Source organism: Chrysoperla carnea, chromosome 5 (assembly GCF_905475395.1).
Source record: "Chrysoperla carnea chromosome 5, inChrCarn1.1, whole genome shotgun sequence".
Lineage (NCBI taxonomy): Eukaryota > Metazoa > Arthropoda > Insecta > Neuroptera > Chrysopidae > Chrysoperla > Chrysoperla carnea.
The window spans coordinates 50,744,711-50,758,469 of NC_058341.1; the positions used below are offsets into that span (position 1 = coordinate 50,744,711).

Sequence of the window (13,759 nt, forward strand, 5' to 3'; positions counted from 1 at the left end):
TAAATTGGTTGGCCTTGGACTACACCTAAGAAATCAACTGAGTACCAATACCATAAAAGCAGATACATACACACACTCACGCATCTTTTTTTATCGATGTTAAAAAATAATAAAATTTTGATGATATCAACAAAACTTTATGCAACGCAGAAGTTGAATTCCTAAGCTGAATAACAGATTCAGTTACATATCAGAGACAGAAATTAATAAGATTACAGTCAAATATTTCGCAGTTTAATTATTTGGATAAAGTTATATGTTTAGGCTATAATTTTCAGAAATATGAAGTTTTTCGAAATTCCATAGTCTTGAATCATAGAGTGTTTCAACAATATATCAATAAAAGTCAGTAAGGAATCATCAAAATTCAAAAAAGTTATGGGTACCCGGTAGGAACTATGTTATTTCGTCATTTTAAATTATATATTATTGAATAACAAGCACAATGAAAGAATGGTAATATAATTGTATTAAATATTTCTTTTATCAAGTTTTCATTTATCAAGATATGAAAGTAGACATTTTATTTTTAATTATTATTATAAAAATATAAAAAAATCATTAACTTAATCATGTTTTTCAAATTTTATGTCAAAAACTATCGGAACAGTAGTTACCAAAGATCAGAATCAGAAATTATTTAACAAAGAAGAATTAAAAAAAAAATATTTTCACGTAGGCGGGATTCGACCGCACGACCCTTTTCATAAAGGCCGGGCACTGTAACCACAATACTAGGAAATCAATGAAAATAATATTAATATTACAAGGTTATAAAATGTAAAAAAAGTGTAGTAGTCAGAAATTTGTTTTGTCTAGCCCCATCCGCCAAAAATGGTGGCTAGATAAAAGGAACATAGCCAAAAGGGAAACGCCAAAAGAAAAAAGTGTCAAAAATTCCGTATCTCTGCTAGGCATCTGTGAAATATAATTAAATTTATAAAACAAAAAATTTGAAGATATATGAGCTTGTGATTTTATTATGTCTCCAGGAATTTATTTATCGCGTTGTCTGGTCTGACTTGATTTTTTTCTTGTCTTTATTTTAAATGTCGTTTGATGGATGATGAAATATACTGTTCTCTAGTTTCATAGGAAAACATTTTTTCCTCTAATATTTTTATGTTTTTTGTTTTTGTCGAAAATTGATTGCGTATATTTGTCGTTGTTGACTATGAATAAAAAAAAAACTTTATGGTATATTTTTGTGATACGATAATGGAGATACCAAGGCAATATTCAGCCACCGTGAAGTTTACTAACAGAGTTGGAGGAAGCCTCCTTTATAAAAACATATCTTACAATGTATGGAAAAAAGTTTATAAATATGAAGTCGCGACTACAAAAAATTCATATAATTAATATGAAAAGTTATAACAAATTAGACAATAAAACTGCACTTTTTTTGTGCTTGGAGTACTTTTATTTTACGATAAAAAATGGAGTAAGATTTTTAATGAAATACGTCGTGGTAGTCGAGACTGATAAGATTTTTATTTATCCAATTTCAAAATATCCTACGCTTGCAAAAAGTTTCATGATTTTCAATACTAGTAAGTTTTTAGCTCCGACGCAAAAGAGGGCTGTTATAGGTTAAACTGCTATGTGTCTCTGTATGTGGTATCGTAGCTCCTAAAAGGATGAACCAATATTGATTTCTTTTCAAGAAAATCGGATCAATTAGGAGGGGGTTACAAATATAATACATTTGTCGGGATTTATTAGCTTAACTTGTAACTAACTATGTATGTAAGAAAATCTTGGAATCTTAATTTGACCCACTTCCCGGTCTTCGATTAGGATGAAATTTTGCACACGCTCTGAGTTCTGATGACAATACACTACTAGCTGGAAACGTCATTACAAATCCAATATGGCGGCCTCCCTAAGATGGCGGACTGTCTGTTTGAAATCCACCCCCATGATATGGATATCAAATAAAAGGGTTTGCTGTCAGGAAAAGGGTTTGGTGACTTAAATCCAATATGGCGGACGTCCAATATGGCGGACAGGCTATTTGAAATGCACTTTTGTAATTTTTAGTGCGTGCTTTAACCGTGTTTTTTAGTTTTTTAAACTATTTTATATTTATTTTTATTTATGACAATATTTGCTATAAATTCTATATATTTTGATATATTAGCTGAAAAAGTATTTCAACTCAGTGTGAGAGGAAATTTGCAAGTAAACTACGTGGATAAAATATCCAAAGATGATTTTTCTACTATCGAAACATCTAAGCTTTTGGCAGCTATGTCAAAGTTCTATCGTGAAACTAAATGAATTGCACGATAGAACTTCAAGCCTCTCATGTACAATTTTTATGCGTAACGAAAACAATCTGTAAATGGCAAAGTGGTTGAAATTAGAACATTATTGTAAAGAAACATAATTTTTAGTGTTTACAAATTTCTGAAAATGAAAACGGCAATAGTCCTGCGAATTTCCTTTGGTTGTAATGAATACGATACCATGCATGAATACTGCACGTAAGCAAAGACGGTCGTTCGGTGAACGAGATAATATGTCTAGTATGTTTTGACAGCACCGTTTAAGTTGCAAACATTGCGAGATAGATAATCAGTCAAACTTTGATATTTAAACAAAGCGTTTTTATCTGTGTTTTAACCAAACCAGTGAATCGCATCAATATTCTCTAAACCTATATATCTCGTTTTGTTTTATTTTATTACATAATTGACTCTTGTTAGTTAGAAATTTTCTCTTTCAAATAGTTGACTGATTTTGTGATAGACAATGAAAATTAGTGTCTTTAACTGATTTCTAATGTAATAGAGATATTTTACACCCTAACATACAGGCTTTCATTTAAAGGGCAGAATGATTCAAGGAAAAAATATATAGTGTGTCGCATTTAAGATGAAGTCATTCTCATAGTTATAGGAACATCGATTTGAATGTTTGAATGGTTAAATTTTATTGCAATGGGTCCAAATTTTTAAGACACTTAACTGAAATCTGAACTTTGAAATCAGCCTACTACAAATTGACAAATAGAGCCGGGTTCTTAATATTTTGCCTACAGAAATGGTTAGAGATATCGAAAAAATTATTAATTTTTAATTTTTTCAATATTTTATTCTTTACTCAAAATTATTATAAATCGGTGGAATAATAAGCAAAGTATTGTGTTTTTAATGTTATTAAGTTCATTGAAATATTTGAATACATAACACTATTAAATTATCAATTCGTCCAATTTTTACATTCCAAAGCATACAAGTTATTGTTTTCACCCCGTTTTGCCAAAATCGAGTTTTCATCAGATCTCGACGTTTTAAGGTGTCAGGAAGCTTCCCTGACTACTTCCGCGAGGGTGTCTGTATGGCTGTATGTATGTATGAGTGTGTGTGTGTGTGTGTCTGTGTGTGTATGTAAACCTCTCATAACTTTTGAACGGCTTGTCCGATTTGATCGCGGTTGGTGCCATTCGAAAGGGCTTGACCAAACTTAGATTATTTGGATCGATTCGAACGGATAGATTTCGAGAAATCTCAAAAAAACTGCAAAAAATTTTTTTTTTTTTGAATAACTTTTAAACGGCTGTATCGATCAATTCAAAAAACTAATCGGCTCTCAACATCAAAAAACCACGTCGATCACCACCAGTCCGGTCAAAATCGGTTGATTCGTTCGTGAGTTATCGTTGACGTAAGAAAACCCAAAAAAGCGTTTTTTCGGAATAACCTCAAAATTTTTTGTTCTATCAATTGAAACTTAAAGATTCTTCATGAAGCTTCAAAAACTGCGTCGAATGTCACCAACCGCGTGAAAATCGGGATTTTTTACACGTTATGAGTCAATACTTAGCGGGAAGTTACAGGGATGACCTGCAGGGTCAACCGTTTTCCAAATTTTTTTTTTTTTAATTTTTAACTGTGTGCTATGGAATGTTAAAACTGGGCAAATAGATATTTAATAGTATTATGTATTCAAAAATTTCGAGACACTTGTAATAATAATGAGTGTGGATCAAAATAATTTAAAAAATCAAATGCGAGTTTTGTTGTGAAACTCGGTTGATAGGTATAAAAAAACATTCTAAGCAACTATTTCTAATAGTTTTTTCACCATTTCTGACGTTAGGCAAAATATTTAGAATCAGTGCTGTTTGTCAATTTGTAGTACGCTGAGTTTGAAGTTCTGATTTCGGTTATTGTGAGGGTGTCTACATCTTAAATGCGACATACTGTATATTGTAGATTTTTTATTTTGTGCAATTACTTGAAAACGTTTGAACTCTCCGACCAAAATTTAACTCTTTGTGAATGTCGTTTGTGCAGCCCATGGGACAGTGTAATAATTACAAGATTCTCTACAAAACTATGAATCGATACAATCGCACTTGTTTAAACCGTACTGATGTACAAACTGATGAGTATTTGTTGGACCGACATGTGTCTGAAAGGTTTCAGGTACAGAATATGACAAAACCTATATACATTTTAGTAGAAAATAGTTTTAAAACTGGTTTTTAAATCAACACAAAAGTTGACTCTGGTGCACCATCAAAACATTCTATAAAATAAAATCGAATGTGTCTTAATTTTTTTAATGGTTTTCAGAAAGTTTGTTATTGTTTCCAATCGCAGCAAATAGAAAATACTGTAACTAAATGTACACGACACACAATATAATTGGAAGAAGAAAATGCACTTTCTAAAATTTAAAATACCGAGACTCAAAATTTTCAAAATGTTTTGGTAACCTAAAAGTTTCATTCTCGCTACCAACGATTTATATTTATTACTGGAATAATCGTTTTTTTAAATCCATTACGTGCCACTTTTGAAAATATTTGAACCACCCTCTATTGTGGATATATTTTTAGAACATGTTGTAAAATTGAATAAATATACTTCGGTCAGTATCTACGTCAAGCAAAATAGCCTTTATAATAAAATGTATATATTGCTTTTGTGTGAGCAGAAAAAAAAAAACTATTTTGTAAACTCAGCACGTTTCCATAAATTTTAAGTGAATTAGAATGTTTTACCTAGTTTTGTCCATACAATTATTAGCTACCTGATAGAAAATTTCTGTTGTCATCCCGAAAATAAAAATAAATATATTTATGATAATTCTTTACAATGTTTAATAATATATTTAAATAAAAATACATGTCATTTCTGTCCGTCACAAATGTATAGTCACGCAATAGTCCCGCTCATTTTTGAAAACAGTTTGAAACATTGAATTTGTTTACAATTGTGGTCGAAATAGAGTGTAAATATGGCAGTTTAAAATGTAGGAACGATAAAAAATTCCGAATCTTTGGAATTATTCTGAAATACAAATATAAATAATATGCAAATGTGAGCTAAATTTATTTATAATTTATCTGGGCACACAATTATTGATTTAGTCCAGGGCTTCTTAAACTTTTGTAATTCACGACCCCATTTATGATTGCGAGTTTCTTGACGACCCCATACAAATATAAAAGAAGAATAAATTAATATTTTTTGATGATTTATTTATTAGGTAACAATATACATATACATATGAAAATATATAAGTTTAGAATTCGTTTTGAAACATACAAAAATCTAAAATTAAAAATTGCACAAAAAATTATAAAATTGTATATATTATAGTTTCAAAAATAAAAGTGAATTCTGACCGTCTTAATTCTCTCGAATATATTCAAGTAGTTGCGGGATAAGTATTAAATTAAAGTATAAGTTAAAAATTTAATGAGATGGATGTGCCTGTTTTTTATTGCATAACAAATCAAATCTTGGTGGAATGTTTGAAACTGCTGGACGTAAGACTTCAACATTTTTTATCGCTGAACGATATTGGGATTTAATATGTGTTAAAGCTGTTTCTTCAGCAATAATACCTAGAAATTTTGTTGACAATTATTTCTCGGGATTATTTCGGCTTTTAGAGATTGACAAAAATAAATTTATATTTTTTATTAATTCCAATAACATTTCATAATTAATAGTAAATGTTATTCAAGTTATTATAATACTCTTAATAGAAATGCAGGTACAAACAATCTTTCCGAACTAGAAGATTTTATGATATTTATCTACGATAATTGTTATTTTATCTTTATAACAATAATTTTACAAGTTAAAAAACATTTTCTGTTAAATTATATTTTTACCTCTCGCGACCCCAGAATTTTGCTACGCGACCCCAAATGGGGTCGCGACCCATAGTTTAAGAAGCCCTGATTTAGTCAAAACTTTTTGGTTTGGTTCCTACAGCTCATATCCACTACGGTTCGTGTTATACATACGTACATTTAGAGAAGTCTTTATGATAGATAAATGAATTACTTTACTAGACATGTACTAGAATTATTAACCATCATCGAAGTTTGTCTTTCATTATATGAATTAAAAACTTTTGTCATGTTTTAGAATCCAAATTTTTTGCTTTTGACTGTGATTCAGAATTTAGCATAATAATTCAAGAGTTTTTTTGCAATGGTAAAAATGAAACTCCGCTGACTGTATTCCTGCTTAAAGTAGGGTCTGGTAGATAGTCACATCAAAGAAGTTTTAGCCTACCATGGGGAATTCCCTTTTTTTCTTTGATAAAAATTTGTTGGTGAAAGATTAAAATTATAGAAAATGAAATGTTTTTAATTGAAAGTGCCATTGGTGGCGCCGATAAAATATAGCCAGCTTTTCGCAAATTGAATTTTCTTTCTAAAAGTTTGTAAAACACCGCTAAAAACTCACTTTTTAAATATTGAAATGTTTTCAATCTTTCATTTAAAAGGCTGGTGGGCATCGTAATCACTACAATTTTTTTATAAGGGAAATTTTATTTTCTGAATGAGCACCACGTTTTTCGACACCGTTAATGGCATCTTCAAAAATGTTCAATTTGTATAAGAATATTCTATCACAGATTTCCCTTGCAGAAAACATTATCAGCTATTCTAGTCTGTAAGTTAAACCTCACATTTTATTTTAATGCGATTTTGAAGATTTCCATTTCAACTATAGGTCATGAAACCTTTTGATTAAGAAGCATTTGATTAAGAAAATTGAATTTGAGAGAAAAATGTTGAAACTTACCTGTAATATTCGTAAAATAAGTGTGGTATTTTGAAAATCATATTCAAGTGAGAAATGTATTTGTCCAACATTCTCTGATGGTTCTGAATTATCGATATACATATCGACCAACGATATTGATCGATTTTGTAAGAATGCCATCTGAAACAAACGTAATGTAACAGTATATGAGTACGGTGTTTCATTTTAAAATTCTTAAAATTAAACACCGAAGGAATACAACACCAAATATATCAACATCGAGAAGGAGCAAGAAGAAGATCTGAAGTAGAAGATGAGAATGATGTGGTGTGAGATTTTACCATACACATATATTTTCTACATCGATTTAATATTTTGAGTGTAATACATTGTGTTTCATGAGTATGTTGGCCACCATTTTGTATGATAGATATCCATTGTATTTAGGAGTACTCGTTGTAATAAACATGGAACAACATTACACTACTTTACGATATTAGCTACAAAGTTACAATTAGCTGTGGAAAAGCATTTAGAATAGAAGAATTATTAGATACATTAAACAATAAAATACTTATCGATCGGTATTAAGCCTGAAAAAGAAGCAGCACTTTGATTCTGGCAACAATCATATCAATTATTTGAATTTCAGAAATAATTTTTTTTTTCTTTTTTCGGTAATTTTCATTTATGTTTATTTCGAAATGTTATGAACTGAATTTTTATTTCTAAAATATATTAATGCAAAAGTGAAAGTTCTAAATTTTGTCTCAATTTTGAATTTTCAGTCTTCGTTAGATACTTCGACCAGATTCAATCTGAGCATTAAAAATTATTTTTCGCAGTAAACTGGAATGCAAATTTTAGGATTGTGTAAAGTCCCAACTTTCTTTTTTGAACTTAATACCGACCTGTTATAGGTTTACATGACGTCATGGAATGTTTACTTCTTTCATTAAAAATTCACAAGAAATTTAATCGAAAATAACAATCATCTGATAATTGGAAAGAGTCTTGTGTAATTTAATGTAATCTTGCCATGACCTCCTAAAATATTTGAAATAAATCACTAAGGAAACTATAAATAACTATCACTGGGGACAATATTTTGCTTGTACAGCAAAGCTGGAAAGTAACTTTATGACAAATTTTTGAACAAATATGCTTAATTATTTACGTTTGGCAAGTTTCAGTGATATATTTCAAAATTATTGGTCTATTTAAAACATAACTTAAAAAAATTTTCCATTGTTCTTTATACATTTATCACACTGTATAACCAAGCGTGTTTTAATGGAATTAATTTCCCGGAATTTTCATGAAAAAATCGATTTTGAATATAAATTTCAAGAAAACAGTGCAATTTTTCATAAAAATAATTAATCAAACATCATGAAAACATCATGTGTATAATCTTTGACCTCGACCTTCAACTCAATGTGACAAAATGCAAGCATCATTGAATTCCTCGAAATAAAATCATTTTAAAGTTGTGTGATAAATGACCCCATTTGAATTTACCTTACATCTAAAAATATTTTGCTTACAAGATGTATCAAACTATACTTTTCTCTAGAGTTTTATTTCACCATGTAAATTGTGACAGGGTGTATTAAAACTTTTTTATACACATGCAAAGTTCAATCTCGTACACGAGTGTTTTGAGTTTAGAAGTAAAGAGGGGAAATGAAACATAAATTTTAATTAAAAGGAGTTGTAAATTGCAAAAAAATACACACTTAAGAGCAGTTGAACTCGAGTCTCTTGGATGAATGCTTAGTGTCTTAACCAATACGTGCTCTAAATACAATGTGTAATATTTTGAACCCAAAAAATTCTTCATTTGTTTTGTTTGGCAACATTAACTTAATTATTTATTAATTATTTGCGTTTTATTACTTTTATTATTATTTTATTAAATTTTGTATACAAATTTAAACGTTAAAGTCTTTCAAATATAATTGATGTCTTTTATGATAGAATTGCTTAACCAACTCGTTCCGTACGTATGCTAGGAATATTTCGGTATTTTTACTGACACTTTAGACTCAAATGAGATCAACCTGATACAGTGCTTCCTCTGTTTACTTCCATATTCAATAATAATATTACAACCAAAATATTATAAAAATCAAATTATGATACATCTTGTGAATTATTTATGTAAAGTTTTGAACACAACGTCGCTTTAAGTGTACGATTTATGGACGTTGAACGTATGTTTGTTACATTTATACAGTGGTAAATAGGGCCTGCGTTGAAATTAAGGTCAATTGCGCAGATCTATTTAACAATCTGCTAAAATGCAACTCGCGTTAATTTTCACGCTCGTGTGATAGAAGCCAATAATAAACATTCACAGAAAGGTGACATTTTGCAGCGTTTGACTGGGATTCACAACTGAAACGGAGCCACTTGGAGTTTGATAATTTTTGTGTTAATAATTTTAGCCTCCCTCTTAAGATTATAATTTCATAAAATTTTGTCTTTGTAGCGTATCTCTTTTTATCTAAATAGCGTATTGCAAAATGTCGCCCTTAAGTATTATTTTTTTTATACTAATGAAGATGGAAGATATTGAATTTTTAATAACTGAAATTCTGACTGTTTATCAATAGATCAAATTTCTTTATCAAAATATTCGACAGACAAACCATCCCTGATATGTTATGCTGATATGTTATGAAAGTCAGTTGCACTACCAAATTACGAAAATGTTTTAAAATAGGTTTGTAGTAGGTTTCTAAAATTAATGATACACTGTGTATATTAACGAACAATTTTTAAATATTATATACCTTCTACACACTCAAACAGGAGAAGAAGAAAAAAAGGTTTTCCTGCAGGATAAAATGAAATATAAATGTATTATATATTTACCGACGGATGGTCTCCAGCGGCACCTTTAACATTGTGCAATGCTTTATTCTGCGGGGCAGTGGGGGGACTTGGGGGTACAACACCTGAACTGCTTCCACCAGGTGATTTTGCTTGCGGACTGCCAGTCGTTCTGTAAGAAAAAAATTACTTTTATAAATAAATATATTATCTTTTTCCAATCATGGCTTTTAAAAATTATTTTGTGTATTCACATAAAGCTGAGTTATTATTTATAGATAATTTAACTTGAAGAAAAAAAAAAGGGATTGGAAAAAAATTGTATAATCGATTTTTTTCGCTATTGTTTCGCATTTGTACGAGATGTAATATAGAAGTGGATACGTTAAAAGTGGGTGTACTTTATCATAGAGAAATATATATATTTTTTCAATTTATGTATTATTAATAAACCAAATCACGTTTCTGCTTACGTTTGTTGATTTGTTAATTTATCAGCTAGCTTTAATTTTCCTTCAATATCTGTACAGAGATTTTGTGAATAATTGAAAGTGGCATGATGTGTAATTTTTAGAATTTGGGATAATAAATTGAAGTGTAGTATACATTGTTATTATAATCGGTATTGGGAAAGCAACATATCAAGTTTGTATTATGATTATATCAGACGCTGAACCGTATTATATCACGTGTGTATATTTGACATGATCATTTATCAAGTCTATTTTAAGTGTCACTTATTTGTGTGACCGTAAACTCCTTGGTCTTTTTTTAAAATTAAGAAAACTAGTTGAAAATCAACTATGACCTCTTTTCAGTGCCATGTCTCTCTTTGCCATAGGAATCTAGCACGGATGTCGCAATTCATGGGGCCACAAAAAATTGCGGGTATATATAGTTTGAAAATTTGGAAAATAATCTGTGAGAAACCCGAAACATTTGGTTGGTCAAGTAAAGTTCAGCTCCGCGGATTGAAGATCCCTGCGTATTGAAGATTTTCGGGTACCCCCACCGCTTTCCAGAACTTTGAACACACAAGTTCTTGAAAAAACTTTGTGAAATCATGCTTTTTATAAGTGAATGTACACTGTCTGCCTTATCGATATACGAACGCAAAAAGTTCAGAACAAGATAAAAATTTAGCTAGGCTAAATTTGGTACACAGCGAGTACATCGTCATGGCTCATTGTCATGGCTTATTGAGGAGACAGAAAATTAAAAAATTTACTATGGAAACTGAATTAATTACCGCCCTAGTTCAGGAATAAATTTAGTATCACACTAGGACGGTAATGAAAAAAACTGTAATAATTCGAAAATAGATAAAATTATAGGAAGATTGAGTGTTGACTAGATTATTAGTTTATCTGCCACTGGCGCTCATTTCCACAGCTTTATATAGCTTTGGAATTTATAAACTTTAAAATTCTATTTTTAAAACAAATTATAAATGAATATTAAATAAAATTGTTGATATAATTAAATTAAACGTGTATGTTATATGGTTGATTGTTTTTTAATGATTTTTCATTTAAAAATATATTTAAATCTCATACTGGAGCAATGAGATTGTGAGGAGTGAGGAGTAGGTTATGCTGCTGATATGAGTCTTTAATTTTATTAAAATACAATGTTTATAGTAATGACCATGGTGTTAACATAACGCATATAGTATTATTATTTTAAATAACAATAATAATTCAGAAAAAAAAAGTAATTATAGGCTATAATTTTATGTTTGTTGTGAACAATAATTATTAACTTAACGATTAATTTATTTAAAACATTTTAAATGAAAAATATTAAAGTTGAACCATGAATCAAAATTTCCATGAACCATGAAGGAAATTGTCTTTGGTTACAGCACTGTGAAAAAGAAACAAGTGAAATTAACAAAATTTAAAAAAAACCCGACAAATTTTTCGGGTATGGATTCCTAAACTCGCACTTGAAACATAGCTAAGAACACTATCCGTTAGATAACTAAAATTACGTAATTAATTAACAAAAAATTTTGACAGCATACAAAAATATTTTAAAAATAATTTTCCAATTGTGTGGTATGTGTAAATTAAAAATATAATAATTGCTTTTTTTACAATTAAAACTATTTGTGTGTAAAAAATTACGATAACAAAACATATCAAATCTATTAATTTGAAATACAAAAACTTTTTAATTAAAAATTGGCTGTTATTTTTGTTTTATAGAAATTTTGTTTTCAAAATTAGTTAAATTCCACTAAATCAATAATTACAACAGGGGATAATCTTGATGTCGAATTGGTCATATCACCCATAAAAATGTAAAACTAGACTTGATACTATGACAAAATTGGAAAGTGAAATTTAAATTGATTAAAAAACGAAGAAGTTATAAGCAATCAAAGGTGGCATTCAAAGGCTGTCCATCTCCTTTTAGCAAAACGAATGTTTACATGTAAGCTCTATGGGGATACCCACATATAACGTCACTAGTAGATATCTTTCTCTTTGTTTAATTAGAAAATTTAAACCTCATATCTTACATACTAGAAAAGAGTGTTGAAAATCAACTACACTTTTTTATGAAGTGAGAATTCTTCACCTGAATTGATAAAACAAATTAAGTCCCGATTTATATATCTGGAATTATATCTAGAAAATTTTTCTATAACATCATTTTTAATCGTTTTTGACGTATTTGCAATAGAAACCGAGATATTTGCAATCAATAAATATTTTCACATATCTTTCATAAGATTTGCCACTTAACTTTTCATGATCATAAAACTGAAAAACGTAATTTTTGGAGGTTTTCCCGATTTTCCTCTTTTTCTTCTTTTGTTTTTCTTTTTTTTGAAATCTTTTCATATTTTATGCGGCTGAGTTATAAATTATATTTCTTTATTGTAGATATCTTGGTTTCTATTGCAAATACTTCGAAAGTGATAAGAAATGATTTTATAAAAAATTTTTTTCATTTCTTATTCAAAACTTTTTTCCATATCTTCGTATGTTTTCGAGATATTTTTCAAAAAAAGTTACTTTTGGGGTAGTTTTTGATGTTTCTACCCCCTTAATAGAATTCAATATTTTTTATGTATGTAGTTTAAATCTTCATTTTATTGGACTATAATAAAATCTTATATATTTAAACGAGCAATTCTTGTATATATATATATATATATATATATATATATATATATCAACGATCTTGGAAATGGCTCCAACGATTTTCATGAAAATGAGTATGTAGGGGTTTTTTGGGGCGATAAGTCGATCTAGCTAGGTTTCATTTATCAGAAATGTCCTTTTATCCGTCTTTTCATGAAAAATTAATCAGACATCTATTGGTGTATAACGTAGTTAATGAAATACAATGCAAATTATAACATAACAAAAAGGAGGCGTTTGAGTAGTCTAAAGTGAAAAAAATTCATCAGACATCTATTGGTGTATATGCAAATTATAACATAACAAAAAGGAGGCGTTTGAGTAGTCTAAAGTGAAAAAATTCATCAGACATCTATTGGTGTATAACGTAGTTAATGAAATACAATGCAAATTATAACATAACAAAAAGGAGGCGTTTGAGTAGTCTAAAGTGAAAAATATGACTCTTGCTGACATCTATTGGCGAATAACCGAGCAAAGCTCGGTCATCCAGATATTATAATTAATAAAAGAAGTCATATGTATCCCACATTTCAGATAAATTATTCTATTTAGTTTTGCAACTTTCGCAAGTTTAACCTTAAGTATATGTAAGTTCTCACCCACACTCTTCCGGAGTATTCTCGCCAAAGTTAGCAAAATTGAAGGCGCAGTTGCTGCGGTAGCTCTCTGTACATGATAACAAAACTTTTGAGCTACGTGTTGTCTTTGGGTACAAAAGGCCGAAAAGTTTCATAGTAA

At 29.5% G+C, this 13,759-nt stretch overlaps 1 protein-coding gene across 7 annotated transcripts in view; it reads right to left on the reverse strand.

Annotated features, from left to right (window-relative positions):
• LOC123300471 (synaptotagmin-7) overlaps positions 1-13,759 on the reverse strand; it is a 979,245-nt gene that overhangs the window by 19,140 nt on the left and 946,346 nt on the right. For 6 of the 7 annotated variants that reach the window (XM_044883051.1, XM_044883049.1, XM_044883053.1 and 3 more), the window contains 2 exons: positions 9,906-10,035; positions 7,065-7,205 (listed from right to left, as the gene is read on the reverse strand). In XM_044883051.1, coding sequence (XP_044738986.1) covers positions 7,065-7,205; positions 9,906-10,035 — 271 coding nt within the window. The remainder of the gene's footprint in view (positions 1-7,064; positions 7,206-9,905; positions 10,036-13,759) is intronic. The other variant, XM_044883050.1, reaches the window with a different exon arrangement.